The 20,120-nt window shown below is 38.9% G+C and overlaps 1 protein-coding gene across 3 annotated transcripts; it reads right to left on the bottom strand.

Moving 5' to 3' along the window:
* Positions 1–8,494: 8,494 nt before the first annotated feature.
* On the bottom strand, positions 8,495–15,008 carry LOC119498842 (spindlin-1-like). 3 transcript variants are annotated; one of them, XM_037787915.1, is made up of 6 exons: positions 14,853–15,008; positions 14,199–14,240; positions 12,296–12,558; positions 10,642–10,875; positions 10,370–10,484; positions 10,031–10,171 (listed from the first exon to the last, which is right to left on the bottom strand). In XM_037787915.1, exons 2-5 carry the CDS (start codon positions 14,216–14,218, stop codon positions 10,411–10,413), a joined length of 591 nt encoding a protein of 196 aa, XP_037643843.1. In that variant the 5' UTR covers positions 14,219–14,240; positions 14,853–15,008; the 3' UTR covers positions 10,031–10,171; positions 10,370–10,410. The 3 variants fall into 3 exon arrangements, with proteins under 3 accessions (XP_037643841.1, XP_037643842.1, XP_037643843.1); XM_037787913.1 differs by lacking the exon at positions 10,370–10,484 and having other exon boundaries at positions 8,495–10,171; positions 14,853–15,007; XM_037787914.1 differs by lacking the exons at positions 10,370–10,484; positions 14,853–15,008 and adding an exon at positions 14,616–14,639 and having other exon boundaries at positions 8,495–10,171.
* Between the last annotated feature and the right edge of the window lie 5,112 nt (positions 15,009–20,120).

Raw genomic sequence — 20,120 nt, 5'->3', positions numbered from 1 at the left:
TTCTATAATTTCACTTAAAACTGTTATGTTCCCAGACTATCCATCCATCCTTCTTATATGAAAACCCCTCCAACACATAACAGTTGGATACAGGAAGTCTTATATTGCTTACAATTGGAAAAGTTAAGCTTCTCTCTGAAAGGATCTCTGGAATCCTTCTACAAATCTTGGAGTCCTCTACTGGTCTATATCAGCGACCTCACTATTACTCCTGATACTGACTGTGTTTCTTGAGCGGAGCTTTGGAGGCAGGGAGAGAGAGGAGAGAGGGATCTTCACTACTCCTTTCCTGTGACCATCTTTAATTATGGCCTATTACTAACACTAATATGTCTCTCTCCAGCTCACTTACCTTAATTCCAACAAATACTATTGTCTTTACTCTTTTACTCTTACTTAACGTTGCACTTAACTTCATTTTATTTCCTTTTTTTAAGCTAAATTTATTACTTAATTTAATATTTTTTCTTTCTTTTATTATTTTTTCTTTTCTATTTATTTAAATTATTATTATTATTATTATTATTATTATTATTATTATTTCTTTTCTTTTCTTTTGTGTGACCAAGACCAACATTGGGTGGGGGGTGTCCTCTCTCTATGTTTTTATTTCATGTCATGGACACTCAGTTATGTTCTGCATTTGATATGATAACCTTTTGCAATGTCTGCAAAAACAAAAACTATAAAAAAGGTTTGAAAAAAAATCTGTTTCATCAAGTATCTGATTCATACAGGAGTATAAAAATAGGCTTTACCATGTGGTTATTTCATATAGACTATTTATTTATTGAGTTATCATGCAGAAAACATGCTATATTGGGATATATATCATTATCGAGATATGAAATTACCTATATTGTGATAGAAGATTTAAGTCATATAGCCCAGCCCTACTAATAGCATCCCCATGGGAATGCTTGTTTTATCTATTTATTCTTTTATGCATAAAGGTTGTTGACTATGGCCATTTCAAGTTTGTACCACTTGTCTTATGTCTCAATGTGGTTGCTGTGTGTGATGTTTTATCTGAGCTATGTTAAAATTGCAATAAAGTATTGAATCTCAAAATATCAACATGTCTCAAACTATAAACATGTATATAACTCAAATTGTGTGAATGTATATCTGCTCAGGAGGATAAATTAAATTGTATTCAGCAGGGCTAATTTTTTTCTTTTTCTGCAAAGCAATTAGTTTTATCATTTACAATTTCCACAGCCCTTTAGGTATGTAGCATTTCACTCTTGTTGTTTCCCCTCACCAATTAATTTGATGCATAATCTTGATCTGCACAGTTCAGGTTTAATTCAATTACACCCGAGCTCCTCACCACAGGTGCTCAGTCTTTTTTGCACTCGTGGGACACATGATTTCAATTTTTATTTGTTGTGTGTGAGATGTTTCCTCCATTAGATTGCACTAATATGAGATTATAAGAAGCATTGATTTAACCCTAACAATCCTTAAATAGAAAACCAAGGTATTTGCCATCGACATACACATCCTAAGCCCCCCCCCCCCCCTATGTTTTATTCATATGCATCCTTTAACCTTCATATAATGTAATTTGGCTGCTGGATTGGGCCGCACCCTTAACAAGGTCTGGAGAGGGAAAAAAAAGCTCCACGTTTATTGGCCTCTTCTTGCAGTCGTCACTCCAGCTAGTCCCGCCTCCTCCTCCTCGTCTTCTCCGGGCAGCAGATCGTATATAAACACGCTGATCCATCTTTCCTCCAGCCTACCCAGTAACATCATGATGCTAACCAGTATACGTGGAGCTCATCAGCCTCCAGATCTCAAAACAGAGAAACAGTGAAAGAGACGCAGCATCCCACGCTGCAGAATATTCACCTGTTGTTCTCCATCGATATACACGGTGAGTGCATCACTTACAACCTTTTGTCCTGCTGTTTTTCTTAATGCAATGTCAGTGGGTGTATGTTTTTTTTTTCTTAATAAATATGATGGAGCAAAAAAAAAAAAAAAAAAAAAAAAAGGCATAAAAGGAAAAAAATTCAAATGAAATGCCAGCCTCCTCTTCCTCTTCCTCCTCTTCCTGCCTCGCCTGGAGGGGGAAATGTTTATCATGTCGTCATGTTGCTGTGATTTGAGAGAGAGAGAGAGAAAACCTTTACTTTAGATGAGCATCTAAGGGTTAGTGCATATTATATGTGTCACATATCAGAGGTTCTTTTGGCTTTCCAACCTCCTGAGAGAAAACTTCGGTGCAGCAACAGGTGGCATGTTTTTTTTTTTTTTTTTTTTCCTGGGCCGAGATGCTGAGGAAGGAGAGATGGACGTGGAGGAAAAAAAGAAAGTAGGGCGTCATTCAGCACCGAGATACTGGACAGCTCCCACGTCGAGACGGTTTATATTGTCGCTTTTGTAGCTTTAAATCCTGACATGCCTGGTGAATATTAACCTCAGCATTCAGATGTCCCTGCTGCTGCTGCTGCTGCTGCTGCTGCTGCTTGGAAACTAAATGGAGGATTTTTTCTTTTGAGCAGCAGATGCTTGAATGTGAGAGCAAATGAAGTGTTTTTTTAATCAAAATGACTCCATTATTGATTGTGTCTTCTGGGGTGTCCTCTTGGTCTAAATAGAGTGCTGTGTCTGCTCAGCACTCCTCTTTCCTCTAGTTTACACTCAAGGACCCCCCTTTTTTCTCCCTCTTTCCTTGCTTCCTTCCTACCTTCCTTCCTTCCTTCCTCTCACTAAACTGTCCCCATCTTCCCATCCCCCTCTTCCACTGACTCCCAGTCTTGTTGCATAGCTACCAGCTCAGAAACATACTGGAGATGCAGGACAATCTGTCTGTCTCTTTTTCTCTTTCAGTTACGACTTATTGGAAAAGAAAACACATCATCACTGAGTTTGACGACCTGCGTTCCTCATTTTCCATTTTTCTCAATCTAAAATGGGGTGTAATTTTCAAAATTGTGCACAGCTTTCTGTTCATTGCATATGGTGAACAACGTTTATTCTAAGTGCTGTGCTGTGATCCTCTCTCTCTTCCTCCCCCCCTCCTCATCCTCCACCTCCTCCTCCTCCTCCTGTCTCCCTCTTTTGAGAGGAGCTGAAAGGTTGGCATTACAACAACAAAGGAAGGATGGAATGTCAACAGGCTTCAGAGAGAAATGGGTTGAGGGAAACACAGAGATGGGGATTGCATGTAGCGTTTCCATCTCTCCGACATCTGAAGTTCAACACCTGTCAACACACGGGCGCTCTGCAACACCTGTGACACATGCATATCCTGTAATGCTCTCTAACTCTGGGTGACGATGCAAAATCGATGTGTTTAACAGTGCGAGGGGAGATTCAAACTTGAGTATTTCAAGGCCCCGTGGTCGGTGTTACAACTCTTTTTTTCCTTTTATTACAGATTGAAGCAGCGGACGTGGAGCTCCAAACAAAAAATGAGAGGATGCTTCGGCAAAAGTGTTGGTAGTGCTGAGTGGAAGACTAGTGATTTTGTTGTGACGCTGATCAAAGAACAACAAGTCCCAGTCTGCCTCTCAGCACGAGCAGTGCTCTTCAGTCCACGTCAGCTTTAACCTGCACAGCTCTTCAATTCAGAACGCGCTCACGTGTCATTGTGAACAAGTTTTCCTGTTTATTCAGCTTCAACGACATGTAACCTGCCCCTGTGTAACTGGGCCTTAATGCTCAGCAATGTTATTTACCAGCAAAATTGCAATCAAAAGCACCATTTAAGCATTTAAACAATGAGATAAAACTCTGGGAAATACTGTAATAATGGCGTACAGCAGCACACTTTGTACAAAAATAGACTGAAATAACTTCACATTTCTTTTTAATTGTGCTACATAAATGTAATTGTTCATCTAAATGTTCATAAATTAATCTGTTGGACCTTATTTATGGCTTTTATATTGGTGAAATAAAACCCGGATGTAAACCTTTTTTACGCGTATTCCTGCATTTCCTCATCAGCATCAACGTGACAGCGTTGAATGTACACATATTATACGTCACAAACACCAGGAGCTGAGGAGATCCCAGAGAAGAAGAAAAGGCACTCTGGTCTATCCTGTTCTCGTGTCCTATTAATTACGCTTCCATTCTCCACTCAAACGTATTATTCCTCTTAGATGAGATGGCCTGCTTTACTTAACGCTCTACTATGTGCAACACTTTGAGTACTTAGAGTACGAAAAACACGTCAACCATCAATAAGAGGAGTCTAAATCCCTCTGTAATGGACAGTGGGTAGCACTTGCTTCCTGTAGTGCTTGTTTCTTCAATATGTGTCAGAGTTTTGAGTGACCAGGTGAATGAACCAGCAGGAGAGGTGTGAGAATACATGAATGCATGCAACTGAACTAGTCTAATGCACACCAAATGTTGAAGATATCCCAAAACCAACTGCAGGCAATTATCCTAATTATTAAAAGACGTGTTGGGAGGCTGACCTGACTTTCTGCATGGTGACTAACACATTGCTATGAGGAAAGCATTCAGCGTGAACTTAGTATCAGGAATAACTACAGAATGAGTCTCTTACACACAGTATTCATCCCTTTTTGTACATTTGTTTTTGCTTTTTATTACACTTCACTGCCAGTATTTTATGGGATGGATGCAGAGCCAGGCCTTTTCTGAGCTTTGATTAATATCAGTAAACAGACCTGAGCAAATATAAGATATCTAGGAAGAAGAAGTCTGAGAGGCACGCTCACACATGAAAGAAGATCCTGCTCTCTGCACTGATGCCGTATTCACATAAACAGATGAGGAAATTTATCTGACACAGATGTACAATTAAAGGACTTCAAATCACGATGCTTTGGCATTACGTCAAATTCTGCCAGCTGTGCACTTAAATATATGAAAAGCAGTGGTGGTGAGCACAATTATTTCTTAGCAAAGGGGGTTTAAAAGGATTGGATGGAAATGATGGAAAAGGCTTGAGGCTCCAGACATTAAACATTTGAAAACACTCTATCTGCCTTTCCCTCCCACAGGAAACCTGCATGAGTGACCTGACAGAATCCCCATTTTTGTTACGCATGGCAAACGGTTGCTCAGAACACAAATTCAAGCCTACCAGGCGTGAAAAAGAGGCACTATATTTACGTTAAATGTTATCAGCTAAATGTTAAGTAAAGATTGTTTGATCATTGAAATCCAAAGCTGACACGAAACCAACATTTGAATGACGAATCATCTTTATCTCCACTGACACTAAAAATCAATCATCTCCTGTTAATAACACACAATGCTCACAGCCCCTTTCACTCAGAAGAGCTGGCAACGTTTTAATTAAATATGCATCGTGGCTGGTCTCATTCACACTGCACCCTGTAAGTCTCCAGATTGGCGGCATGCTGGTTTTTCATATATAAAAAAAAACCAGGGACTGGCTTGCGTTGCTAAGCAACACAAAAGAGTCAAGTGCATTTGTTTATTGGCCAATAAGAATGCAGACAAAGTTTCAAGGTTTTCCAGGGAAGGTCCTGTAATAATGTAACTCACAGAAAAGAAAACAGAGGCGAGGATGCTCTAATAACCTTTCATATATTTGTGTATAAATAGTGTTGTGCATAAAGCATTTCTGTCACGCAACCTTCACAGAGCTCATGAACGGCTCTCAGCCTGAGAGGTAAAATGTGGTAGATTTATTTCTCTTAAAAACTATGGAGGTGGTCAGCGGTGAATCTGACCATTTTAATGTGTGGCTGTAATATGTTAATACAGAAAGGGATCAAAAGAACAAAGCAGGCTTTTGGGCCCCCGAGTACTTCTGCCCCCCACAGGACGGGGACACAATCACACATCACAGCCACAAACAGGCACATATGGTGCTTTATCTATCTTGTTTTGCCTGAATTCAAAATCAAAGCTACTATGGCCTTGTGAAAAGAGATGCATTCACAGTCAAAGACACTTGAGGTCATAATTATTATGTCTGAACAATGACAGCAGTTGCCAAAGAGTCCAGGCAGACGCTTTCACAAAGAAAGAAAATGCTAGAAAATAGTGATGGATGTGTAAAAGGAAGTGCACAACAGGTGACAAATTGCATCAGACACACATTCTCAAGAGCACAGACCTTGTGTAATGCATGTAGTCCCTCCTCGTTGTTATTACTATCTGGGCACCGAGCCTGGCGTGATGGTATGCCAACTGTTCCCCCGCTGTCTGTACTGGCACCCGTCAGCAGCACCCTGGCACCTCGGAGGGACTCTGGGGGAGGGAAAGGCAAGTCAGTAGTCAGCATGTGGCTACATGTGTGGTCAGGAGGAGCGGGAATCATGTCTGGTCGTCATCAAAGCGGGGCTGACATTTGATGAGCTGTTATCAGACAGAAGCTCCACCTCATGGCAGATTGCGTTTGGCATTCAATGATTACAAATATCTAAGCGGGGTCATCTCTAAATATCTTTTTGTTGATGATAAATAATTCACAGTACTGTAGGACAAATAACTGCTGCTCGCAAGCAAATATTCACGACAAAATAGAGGCCTTTAACACGGTCAATGTGTGCAGCATCTTTACAGTAATAGCCCACTTAATGGGGCACGACTAAGAATTATGTAGCAATCAATAAGGATTATGGCAATGCTGTGTCCACTGCTGTATAAATAAACAGACATTTAGATGATTCTGATGCTAAAACTGTGAATGTTAATGGTTTCTGTTCCCCTGATTTCATTGGCCTTTAAATACAGGAGCTAATCAAGAATCTGATTAAAACTGGTGACAAAAAAAAGTGAATCAGCCGAACTAGAGGGAAAGTGTTGAGTCAAACTCTACTAAGTTGTTAGTTACTGATCGTTTTAAAGCATGACACACATCACTGACTGTTTTTTCTTTTGTTACACTTTTTATGTAATGTGTAATCGCAATATCATCTTGGTTATTTTGTTGTTGAGCCCCTCAAAACATGTAACAGCTTTTGCCTCACTGGTAAACATGGAAGGCTAAAGTGTCAATGTCGGAATCCAGTTTAATAAGCTAAATAAGAAAGACAGGTGACCCTTTCTGACCGGGTCAAAAGAATATGTCCATCACAACCAGGCCACCAGCATGACAAGAAAACTAAAAATAAACACCTCACACGATGAACATGCTTGTGTCCGGTATTTTTCTTGTTTTGCAGGTGCAAAAATCAAGCTGCACTACATGCTGGAAACTATCTTGTAAATTCCAACTTACATTCATATATGCAGGGAGGTTGATGGAGCTGTTCCGCAGCAATTAAAGGCATTTTCACACTCAAAAACAGTCACACCTGAGGTGCAGGAGTTAACCGATTCATGTTAGTGTCCTTTTTCTTGCGATGACCAAAGTAGGCTGTTAAATCTGACTCATACTTTGCTATAAGATTTTTTTGTATTTGTATATTGTTCATAACATCAGACGGGAAGTTGGTGGCAAAAATGTATATTTTGCTTAAATATGTTATTTGCCCATAGAATTTGAAATATGAAGATGTGTGCTTTGGAAAAAATTGCTTTGAATTCAAGCGATATTTTTGACATATTGTACGTAGAGTATCCATTCACTGTTTTGAAGTGTTCGCTGTATTTACAGAGGGCAAGGACATGTCTCTCAGATCAAGTAGTTGTATAAAGAGAGGAATTTCATATTCAGATACAATATGAATACGCACATAGGGCCCACATCTAATTCTAGTTATATTTACATTCTGAATGGGTCAATTGAGCCACTATATCAGCAATATATTGACAGACATATTACTGGAGGTCATTTGGTCAGAGCCTTGGATTATTAATTATAGCATATGTGCGTAGCATGTCATTAAAGGGATAGTTTGTGTGTTATTGAAGTGGGGTTGTATGAGTTACTTATCCATAGTCAGTGCATTACCTACAATAGATGACGGTCGTCACGCCCCCAGCTTGGAGAAGCAGACATGAGTTACTGCACAAAACCACAGCAATGTACTGCTGCACGGGAGTTGCTGTCAGTTTATTTGTGTTATTGTGTGACTTCGGTCAGTTTGGATTCACCGAAGTCACACCATAGTGCAAATGTAACCGATCGAGGCAGCGGTAGACCCGCCTCCTTATGTCTGATGGCAAAGTAGAGGGGTGAAAATATTTGTTATATTGCGTACACTTGAACTGATATAACTGATATGAACGGAGGCTTTCTTTAGGTGGCTAAAATACCTTTTGCTGCTGGCCCCGTCCACAGGTGTAAATTGCTTTGCTCCCGTGTCGGAAACTCCTGTTTCTCCAAGCTGCTGCGTGTCGACCTTCATCTACTGTATTATGGATAAATACCTCATACAACCCCACTTCAAAACACCCGAACTATCCCTTTAAATAAGAGAAGCACTTTCGGATCACCTCAGACATTATAATCATGCGGGGTAAAAATATGCTAATCTGATAAAATGTGTTTACCATTTGATTAAATTAATGTATTATACTTAGAACCATGGTGGAACAACCCCCGCAACACAAACAGCATGTAACAATAACGCAAATACGAAAATAATTTTCAAGCAGCTTTTGTTTTTTTACGTTCATAAAAATGTCTCCGATTATATTTACAGAACAAAACATATTTAGGGTCACAATGAACAGTATTTTGAGGCTTGAATATATCGTGTCACATCATTCATTTTTTTGGCAAATAATAAAGACTTCAGTCCAAAATACTAAACAATATTGGGAGCCAATTTGAACTACAGAAATGGTGTGTTGCACAAACACAGCTGAAACAACTTGACATCAACATCAGTATTTTTCATATATTATCATAATGTAGAAAAACTTGCAGTTTACATGATGAGACAGAAATATGATAAATGACTTCTTCTTTTTTTTGGGAATAATCTGTGTTTTATATCCATGAGACAGTCAAGTCGCATCAATGCCTAAACACTTCAACTGAAATCGTGTGATGGTAAAATTAGCACACTGGTCAAATGACTTCTATATTCAACAAACTGGGGCCTACCCAGTGACACACATAAAGCACAGCAGACATGTTTGCCAAAATGTAACCAGCAACACAGCCAGATATTCCAGAAGAAATAAATAGTACAGCCATATAAAAGCGAAATGAAAAAACACAGAGTAAAACACAGAGGTATAGGTAAGAAAGCTGAGTTGTTTTAGTTTGATGTGTTGCTTACAAAAAGTATGAATTTGGAGTTTGAAAGTTGCGCTATACAAGTGTGATTTAACCAGAAGAAATGTCTAGCTCCTTTTCATCTGCTGGGCTATACAACTGGTCTCAGACCTGCTTTATTTACATTGAAGAGGACCCAATAGTCATATTAAGGTCAACTTAAAAAAGGCCCAGTGAGTAGGATTTTCCTGAAACACAATGTATAGACTCATACAAAAATAATCCCTCTCAATTATCACTTATGAGCCACTAGAAGTGTGTGTGGCGGTGGCTGTATCTGCAGAGACCCTGCAGCCCTCTACCTGGATTTTTTTCATTACATTATGCTGGGACGCTTCTGGGCGTCAACCTCTATAAAAACTTAGCAACCAGGTGCCAGATCGTAAGCACGCATCCAAGAGGAAGCTACGAAAATGGCGGACACAGCATCAAAAAAACGCAAATATAGTGAGGCCAAACGCCAAGCGGACAAAGCTCGATCCAAAACGCGAGTGAACCTGGGGTTGGCTTCCACCCGCTGGCGAGCACCCTAACCCTCGCTCAGCCGGGGAGGAGAGGCCAACTTTGAATGTTTACAAACCGCAAACCGACAAATCCTACTCATTGTGCCTTTAAGATTGAGAATCAAAAACCGAGACGTCTGGTGATGTGAGAATGAAAGAAGCCTCTGGAGGCCAAAAAAAATTTGAACAAAAAAAGACGGGGCTTTTGATCTTCGGCACGTCGCCTCCCACTGGAGGAAAACTGAAATGTGTAACACTTTCACAGGTAACGGCTGGTCGGGTTCAGAGATGAGCCGTCAGCTGGAGATGAAACAGGACAGTCAGTACTAGGTGGTCTTCACCAGATCGTAGACGTGGATGTGGACGTCATCGTCATATTTGATGTAGTATACCGTGGGCTTAGCCGGGACCTGATAGATGACCAAGCCCGTCCTCTTCAGACCGTTATCTGTGACGTACTCCACCTGTTTACCCACGAGGCTCTCTGGCTCCTCACCTGGCTTCCTGTCTGCTGGCAGCAGGTGTTTGTTCTCTGGACAGATAAACAGCAGACAGACAGACAAAATAAGAACAATGTAACAGGAGCAAGAAACTTCTTCTTCTATCATTTTTAGGCAGCCAAAGTCTAAACATTTGCAAAGATAACAGCAAGGTTAAGATAGTAAATTATCTACAATGAAGCTGAACCTTGTCCCCTACCAAACATTCTTGGCCCAGTTTATGTATTCACCTCTCCTTGCCTCCTCTATGTCCTTAGATAGCATTTTCTTCTCATGATAAGACAATGAGTTCCCATAACGGAACATACTGTCTTACTACTGAATCTAGCAGAAACTCAGAAAATGCTGTTTAGGAAAAAAAAGAAGGCGGCATACAGATTGGAGTGTTTTGTAATGCAGACTATGTAAATTTGTCCTGCTCTCTTCCTCCCACCTTTCCAGTGGAGAATCTGAAACACCGACAGTTTAATGCACACAAACACTAAAGCTCTTGTTACTCTACCTGATTCGGGCAGGACGCGCAGATCACCGTCCTTATAGTCGTCCCACAGCTGGTACATGTAGAGCACCGGGTCCTTCTCGTAGGTGATGTAGTACCAGTGGGTCATGATGGGGGCTCGAGACAGCACCATGCCTCGCCACTCGTTTTTCTCACCGTCCTCCTTCTCAAACAGATGCTCTACCGCACGGCCCACCAGCTCCTCCGCCCCAGGAGGCACCTTGATCTTATTGTTCACTGCAGGAAGAAGAAACTTTGATAAGCCTGTTAACTGGAAAACTGTATAGATCCCAGTAGGACATTGAAATGTTATTGTATTATCTTACAATGCCGACACTAATAAAATCTGCAAAAACCCTTAACAGACTATCAGTTTTAGTTAAAACCAGCTTTATATTAGTTCACTGAAGCTGAGAAATGTTTGAAGTTGAAGTGAAATGAGGGACTGATGTATCAGATATAACTAACTAATCAACTGGGCTGAAGTGTTCACACCGTCAGTGTTATCATTTCAAGTTTTAACCCATCATACTCTTTGACAAATGATTTGGCTGTTTTCTACAACCCATTCAATCATACTCAGGCACAAATTAAGTGATACGTCTGATGATTCATTCAGCCACAACAGTGGAAGAAGAACTGGGTGGTCAGCATTAGCAACGATAGTCACCACACTAGAAGAGAATAAGAAAAATACCAACTCAAGCTTGAAAAAAAAAATCTTAAAAGGTCCAGTGTGTAGGATTTGGTAGCATCTAAGTGGTGAGGTTGCAGATTGCAACCAACTGAGTTCTCCTCCACTCACTCCTCTCTTTCCAAGACTGGTAACGTGAGCCACCGAGTGCAAAACTGTGGTAACGCCTTTCACCTCGCTCAGAGGCCATCCCTAGCATAACGACACAGATAGCGGCTGGCGGTACCACGGTTTTGCGCTCTGGTGCTCACGTTACCGCAGCATGTAGGAGAACTATGATGGCTTTCAGGTAACGTAAAAAACTAGGGCTGTCAAACCTGTACCTGTGAGGCTTTCTGGACAATATTTGTAATCGTTTTGTGTTGTTAATTCATTTCCAATAATTTTTGGAGTATTAAATACTTGGCAAATCTCCCTTTAAGATACATTTTGAACAGATAATCATGATAAACTATGGACAATCATGCCATTAATCGCGGTTACATATTTTAATCGATTGACAGCCCTAGTAAAAATGTGAAAGGGCTCTCTCTAGAGCATTGTTTGGTTTGTCCGTTCTGGGCTACTGTAGAAACATGACGGACTCCGTGAAGAGGACCCGCTCCCTATGTAGATATGAAGGGCTCATTCTAAGCTAACGAAAACCCAACGATTCTTAGTTTCAGGTGATTATACACTAATGAAAACATAGTTATGAATATTATATTCCATTTCTGCTCATAGATCCCCCAAAATCCTACACACTGGCCCTTTAAGAAAAGGTCATAATAGTGCCGTGTGACTGCAATGTGATCCCAGATATACTGAGACACACATGGTATAAAAGACCAAGTGTGACCAGAATAGTTACCAAGATTTAAAAAAGCTCAAATTACCACTTCTCAGCACTTTAAGGTTTAAAATATGCGCACCAAAGCAAGGCAAAAATATGTCAATAATTAGATAAGATTTTGTCACACTCACCAACTTTTTCTGTCAACACCTGCAGGTTGGACACCCGGTTGTCTTTGAAGAGCTCGATGCCATACACGCAGTCAAAGCCGTCATATTTGACCATGTACAGGGAGCTGTTCACAGTCAGGCGCTCCAGGACGGTGCCTTTCCACTTGGTTACGGATCCCTTCTCCCTCCAGGTATGCTGAATCCTACGGCCCAGCAGGTTGTCAGGGTCTGGGCTCAGGGTCGAGGAGGCCGAGCTCTCACTCAGCTCTCCACTGCTACGCTTCCTGTGAACATGGAGGGTTCAAATAAGCATCAATGTACTAGTTGTAGTCCCAATCCCAATGTCCCCCATAAGGCCTTAAGTCCTGAACCCTCAGAGACTTGACTGACATCATCTGGTAAATGGTTGAGTGTGAGCGGCTGCAAGAGCTGGAAATGATACAAATATGAATGGAACAGCACTTTGCAGCGACATATCAAGTTACCTTGACGACGCCAGTCGTGGGTTTTTATTTTAGGTAATTTTCTGCCTATTTGAACGTCTTTCAGGCTCTTTCCTTATGAGACTAAAGGTAACTGTAAAAAATTAATTTACTTGATTTTGTCAAACTTCATTAAGCAAAATTAAACAAAGTGGTTGATGAATAAATCAGGTGTGTAATATAGTCTACTGCTTGCATTCCTCTGATTTCATCCATACGGTTAGGGACAGCCCTAAGCCCCCACAGACTTTAGTTATGACTTTATTCTCATAATATTACGACTTCTTTTCTCGTAAAGTTAAAACTTTTTTCTCGTAATATTACGACTTTTTTTCTCGTTAAGTTAGGATTTTTTTCCAGTAATGTTGCAACTTTTTTTCTCGTAAAGTTCTGACTTTATTCTCGTAATATGACTTTTTTTTCTCGTAAACCTATGACTTTATTCTCGTAATATTACCCCTTTTTTCTCATAAAGTTATGACTTTTTTCTCGTAATATTACGCCTTTTTTCTCGTTAAGTTATGACTTTATTCTAGTATCGTTGCAACTTTTTTTCGCGTAAAGTTTTGACTTTATTCTCGTAAACCTATGACTTTATTCTCTTAATATTCCGCTTTTTTTCTTGTTAAGTTATGACTTTATTCTAGTATTGTTGCAACTTTTTTTCTCGTATAGTTCAGACTTTATTCTCGTAATATTCCGCCTTTTTTTCTCGGAAACCCATGACTTTATTCTCGTAATATTACGACTTTTTTTCTTGTAAAGTTATGACTTTTCCATGATATGACTTTTTTTCTCGTAAACCTATAACTTTATTCTCGTAATATTACGACTTTTTTTCTCGTTAAGTTATGACTTTTTCTCGTAATATGACTTTTTTTCTCGTAAAGTTATGACTTTATTCTTGTAATATTACGACTTATTTTTCTCGTAAAGTTATGATTTTATTCTCGTAATATTACGCCTTTTTTTCCTCGTAAACCTATGACTTTATTCTCGTAAACCTCTGACTTTATTTTCGTACTATTACGCCTTTTTTTCTCGTTAAGTTATGACTTTATTCTAGCATTGTTGCAACTTTTTTTCTCGTAAATTTATGACTTTATTCTCGTAATATTACGACTTTTTTTCTCGTTAAGTTATGACTTTATTCTGGAAATCTCAGATGTTTTTCCCCCTCAATGTGGCCCTAATACTCCATAGTACATGTGCACTTTGGCCCTCACTGCATAAGACTTATATACTTTATACTTAGACTATAAACTGTGTTACCTTCATCACAATGCTCAAATGTTTTTTTGTTTTTGCCTAGAATGTCTCTTTTGATAGTAAATGTTACTGACCCCTGTTCTAGCATGGAGTAAATAAGTGTATGTATATAGTATACTCTCAAACACAACACATCAGGGTCAAAGAGGTCAAACAGACTGCATGGTTCCTACCTGCCCCGTTTCTTTGACATGTTTCCATAAATTCACACAACCCTGTGAGACACAAGACAACTCAAGTCAGTGAAACAAGTCAGCACCATTATTTTCTATTCATAATAATTAAAAACAGTTTTTAAAGTATGTATTGGTCTGCTGCTCTGAGCTCAGTCATGCAAATGAGCCCACAGACTCACATTACCGGATGTAAACAACGTTAACTGCGACAACACCTACTGCTAACTGCCTTAGCTCCATGCTACCGCAGCCTACAGGTTACATGTTTAAAGAGCTAGCACCATATGGAACATAAATGTATAACTTCACTAAGACAAGCTGGATAAAAGCCGACGGGACTGTGTTTAACTAACAGTGAGTCTGTAATAACACAGACAGCTCGGTAGTTAAACGTTAAAGAGTCCTTTCACTCACTGTTTTGTTGTAAAATAGAAACATGTCTGAGGTGTTTCTGGCTGTTACATTTCTTCACATATAAGCTAGCTGAACAAAAGGAAATGCATCGCCATGTAACGCTGGTTGTTGAACACAGGTTGTAGTTTCTACATTACCGGACACATTAACACTTTAACACACACAATATGACATGTTTAACCCGATTAACAAGTTTCGGTAGGCGTGGAGCCGGAGGAATGATCTGGTTGAACATACCTGGTCATTAATTTCACATGTGTTTGTCTTTTGCTGAGCAGATTCCTCCACCTAACGCGAACTAACGTCGGCTAGATACACGGAAACGACCCTGATATGTTGGACTACAACTCCCAGAAGGCAACTTCACCGCTCGCAAAGCACTCTGGGACTTGAAGTCAGTTTTATGGTACTTCCTTTTGATTTGGTGCAAAAGGAAGTTTAGTCAGCTTTACACAGTCCTGTGTTTTATGTATTTTCGACATGTTTGATATTCATATTAATGACATTTTGTTCTCCTTAAGATGTCTAAGATAGATCTTTAGAACCATCAGCCTGTCTTGCTTTGTTTGGGGTGGTACCACAAAATTTCACTTTAAACAACAATAAACAAAACCTTTTATCTTTTACTACGCTGGTGGCCAGATGACAAATTTTGATTAGATGGAAAGATTGCAATCCTCCAAAATTTGCACAATGGCTTAGAGATATGTTATATTTTATTAAGTTGGAGAAAATCCAGTATACTATTAAGGGGTCAGCCGACAAGTTTTCATTTATTTGGCAAATTTTTCTCAGTCGTGTTGATTCCTTAGACCCAGATAACTTTGTGGCTGATTAAAGTTTAATGTATGTGTGTGTAGGTATGTATATGTATATGTGTATACATGTATACACATATATATGTGTATATATTTGTGTTCAACTCTTCGGCTTAACTCCTGTGCTTGTTTTATGCATGTCAGTGCCCTAGATGATAGAGTGTACTGTCCTAGACCTCCAACAATTTATCATGATTTATGTTTATTTATTTTATTTTATTTATTTATCTATTTATTTATATTTATTTTTGTACACTTGTTTTTTTTGAGTGCCTTCTGTGTATTGTTATGGGTGGGGGGAGGTGTGTGTGTGTGTGTGGGGGAGGGGGGATATCTATCAGTCCAAAAATGTTTATGCAATGGATTGTCAGAGTTGTATTAACAAAATTCAGAAATAAACTCTGTTTAAAAAAAAAAAAAAGATGTCTAAGATATGGGGAAGTCTCGAAACTACATTTCCCATCATGCACTACAGATCAAACCCACATTGTTTCCTTGAGTTGACTGCTGCACCAAGAAATCTCTAGTAGGTAATAATTACTTGAGAGACATTAAATATATAAAGACAGCTTGCAGGCAGTAAACTTTAAGTTTAGATTAATTCTTTTTCACTGTATTTGTAATTTAGTTTGATAACCCCAGTGCATTTATTTGCTATATTTATTGAGGGGAATGAAAGAAAATTAAACATATTTTAAATCTTTTTTTGTTTGTTTGTTTAAATACACGCAATTGATTTGAGTTTTGTATTAAAATAATAATACAAAACTCAAAGTAAAGTAAAATCTAATCTAAACAAATTAAACTTAAATATACACTGTTAATGAAGTGAGAGATGAACTTTAAAAAAGCTTATATAGTATATTATAAGAGACTTGAAAATAATTGTACTTGTCATAAGAACACTAAATCACCACTTTAAGTAATTTCAATTTACTTTTCACAATTTACAATACACCTACAATAAAGTACATTTTTACACTGGAATACCCCTTTAAAAATTACAGAATTAGTATATTTATTTTTAGTACATTGAAGTTCAACTTAATGACATCTATTTTGAAGTACACTTTTCAAAAGTACAAGTTAAACATAATTTAAATGAAGCGCAAAAAGTAAACTTGTAATAACTTTTGTATGCTTAATTTACATTTCTAATAAAACTGAAGTATGCTATTTTTGACATGGGCTCAAACACTTTAATAAGTTACTCTATCAAAAAGTAAACACAACTACAAACCAAGTATACCTTTCTGTAGGCCTATAAGCCAAATATACTTTTCTGTATTGAGTAATAAGTATACTTATGTTTACTTTTGTTAAGTATATCTCTGATAAGCACATAAAAAGTAAACTGAAAGTATACTCTCTTATGTTATTTTTTCATACTTTATTTTTTCCCTTTTTTCAAGGTTGTTTTCATATATGCAATTTACAGTTCGTAATTACAATAGTTTATAAACCAATTTTTTAAGTAGTCAAGCTTAGAGACGAACACAATAAGTACACTAGGGAAAACAACTTCAGCATTCAAAATTGAAATAAAATTAAGAAAAGAAAAGAAAATAATAATAATAATAATAATAATAATAATAATAATAATAATAATAATAATAATAATAATTCGAAAAAATAAAAAATAGTATTACTTATTTATTTATTTTATTTATTATTATTACTTTCTTTTCTTTGTATTACATCATAAAAAATGTTATACTCTCTTATTTTAAGTTTAAAAGAAGTATACTAATAGCAGACTTGAATAAACTTCTTTTTGGTAATGGTAGCTGAATTGATAGATATTGTGAGTGACATTTATAATACAAAATAAATGCATATTGTTTTTTAACTGCATGTTACATTTGTTTTAGAAATGAATTGACTTTTTGGCTCGAATATCTTCTGTAATTCAAGAGCTGTGATTTTTTTAAATATATAAATAAAATAGTGTTACATTCACTAAAAAAATCTTAATGTGTTGTTTTATTGTCTATTAATCAGTCATGAGGTATTTGGAACATTTGTGAAACTATGCCCAATCTTGTCACATATTATAAAATAAAGAAAAAGAAAAAGTGAATGCTGTCATAAAATGCAGAGGGACAGAACGACTTTTCTTTATCTGAAATGCTAATTTCCACCACAAGATGTCATACTAAACACAAAATCTCTGCCACCGGCTCCTTTAACAGACTTCAGATGATGGACTGACCAGTGAGGAGAGTGAATGATGCAGTACCCTTGGGTGCCTGTCTGACAGCTTTTTCAGGGTGAAAGCTTTTTGGTTTTATCTTGTGCCAAACCACCTGTGTGTGTGTGTGTGTGTGTGTGTGTGTGTGTGTTTGTTTGTGTATGACTCACCCGTGATGTGGAGGTGAATAAAAACACACTGCGTAAGCCTTAATGTCCTGTTACTGGTAATCACAAAGCAATCAGCAGTAATCATGCACATAAATTATTGATTGGTTCCATTTATTTAAAAAAAAACTTTCATCATTTGTCTCACATGGCCTATTATTCATTCATTTGTTCACCTATTTATGTTTAATTCTCTCATTTTAGTGTACAATGCCAGTACTTTGACACACAAATACCCATTTAGCATACATAATACATATTTTATGACCAAACAAACAGTAAAAAGCAAAACAAAAATTAGGTCAGGTGATTTGTGCAAAACACCCACAAAGAGTTTGTGGGTGTTTAAAAGTATTTTTAGACTCATCATATTTAAATTGGAAAACTTTTGGACTAAAAAAAGAAATTAATTATTCAGTACCCTGAATCTTATTCCTGGTAGTGTGAAAGCTCCAACAGCATTTAGACATCCATGTTGGGGAATAAATTAACAGAAACTGAACAGTTAAAGAGAATGAATAAAATATGATAAATCTAAATAATGTGACGTCATTGGTGTCGGGTCCAAATTTTGTGATGGGGATGGTAGGGACGTTGGAGGGACTAATGGTACGTGTCCACAGGCGCGTTTTCTTATCGCGAGGGGACGCGCCGCTTCCCAGCATTGGACGCTTGGTGGGCTGTCCCTAGAAACAAGGCACAAGGCTCCTGATTGGACGAACGCTTTCCCTCCGTGGGCGGCTGCTCCCAGCTTTCAAACCGAAAACAGTATGGAGGCTCGTTTGGAAACTTTCTTCTCTTATTTTACGAAAATAGTTCACCGAAATGTGTTTCTGAAAACATTTGAGGCGAGAAATAATCCATGCAGTTGCTGAATCTGCCTTTATTTTGGATCAACAATGTTTATTTTAAGAGGTTCTCAGGAGTTTCGAGAGGCGGTGAGTCACGTCAGACCCTCGTGATTTGCATAAAGTAGACTAGCCCTCAACTTTATGCAAACAAAAAATCGTCGTGACGCTCTGTTTCGCGAATTGCGCCGCCACGCTACCAGAATGCATTGCACGGCTGCTTACATAGACGATGAATGGGAAGTGAGGAAAGGACGGAGCCTGTGGACACGTACCATAAGACGGGTCAGTGGCGATATTCCCGCAGACCCTTTGACGCACTGAGGACCGTCCACCCCGGATGACAGTCGCGCCCCCGCAGGGAGAGAGAGCACACTGCTCAGCGAGCACTTTACAGCCCGGGAAGCGGCAAGGTCCGGGTGAGGAAACTCACGGTTGAAGCCGTGAAGGTACATGTCCACAGCCTCCATCCTTTCCACGCTTCCCATTCATTGTCTATGTAAACAGACGTGCAATGCATTCTGGTAGCATGGCGGCACGATTCGAGAGACGGACTGTCACCCGCTGCTCATTTGCATAAAGTTGAGGTCTAGGCTACTTTATGCAAATCACATCGTCCAACATGACTCGCCGTCTCTGGAAACTCACTGGAAACTTTTAAACTAAGCCTTTGTCGATCCAAAATAAAGACAGATTAAGCAACTGTATGGCTCATCTCTCACATAAAATGTTTTCAGAAACACCTTTCGGTGAACTATTTTCGTGAAATAAGAGAAGAAAGTTTCCAAACGAGCCGCCATATTGTTTCCGGTTTGAAAAGCTGGGAGCAGCAGCTCACAAGGGAAAGCGTTCGTCCAATCAGGAGCCTAGTGCCTTGTTTCTAGTGACAGCCCACCAAGCGTCCAATGCTGGGAAGCGAAGCGATCCCTCACGATAAAAAACGCCCCTGTGGACACGTACCATCAGCCCCTTCACCCCAGGCCTTTCCAAGCCGACCTAGAGCCGGTGCTCCCGAGGAAATGCGATGCGCGGGGACGTCTCAACCCACCTAGTTGAATCCCACCGGCAGACTGCGCAGACCCCAACCCCCCCTTTGAGTGTAAAAATATTTTTCGTTTTATTATGAAATTGTGGCGGACCAACCTAAACTGTGGCGGGCTGGATGTCAGATCACTTTGATTTCATTTGAATTAGGCTACACAATGGTTGATTATTATTGGTCCAACATTATCGCCAACAGTCTATGATCATAATACTTGTCAGACGTTTCCAGTGTATTACCATAACTCCTGAAATTGGGGGGACAAAAAGTCTCGTTGTCCCTCCTATTCCAACGCCTATGCTACTGATCATGATGTACGTCTACGTTGGGTGAACCTCTCTGTAAAAACAGACGTGTGAATGTATTTTTGTTCAGGTTAACCTACTTGAACTCATCACCAATCAGCCACTCAGGGTCTAAACTCCACTGTGGCATTTAG

The sequence above is a fragment of the Sebastes umbrosus genome, chromosome 12 (assembly GCF_015220745.1).
Source record: "Sebastes umbrosus isolate fSebUmb1 chromosome 12, fSebUmb1.pri, whole genome shotgun sequence".
Lineage (NCBI taxonomy): Eukaryota > Metazoa > Chordata > Actinopteri > Perciformes > Sebastidae > Sebastes > Sebastes umbrosus.
The sequence above is the reverse complement of the archived record's forward strand: the minus strand, read 5'-3'. Positions and strand labels throughout refer to the sequence as shown.

Coding starts and splice junctions, on each gene's coding strand:
- LOC119498842 (XM_037787913.1), bottom strand. CDS start 14,218: ATGTCAAAGAAACGGGGCAG. Junction 12,559..14,198: donor ATGTCAAAGAAACGGGGCAG/GTAGGAACCATG, acceptor CCATGTTCACAG/GAAGCGTAGCAGTGGAGAGC. Junction 10,876..12,295: donor GGTGTTGACAGAAAAAGTTG/GTGAGTGTGACA, acceptor TTCTTCCTGCAG/TGAACAATAAGATCAAGGTG.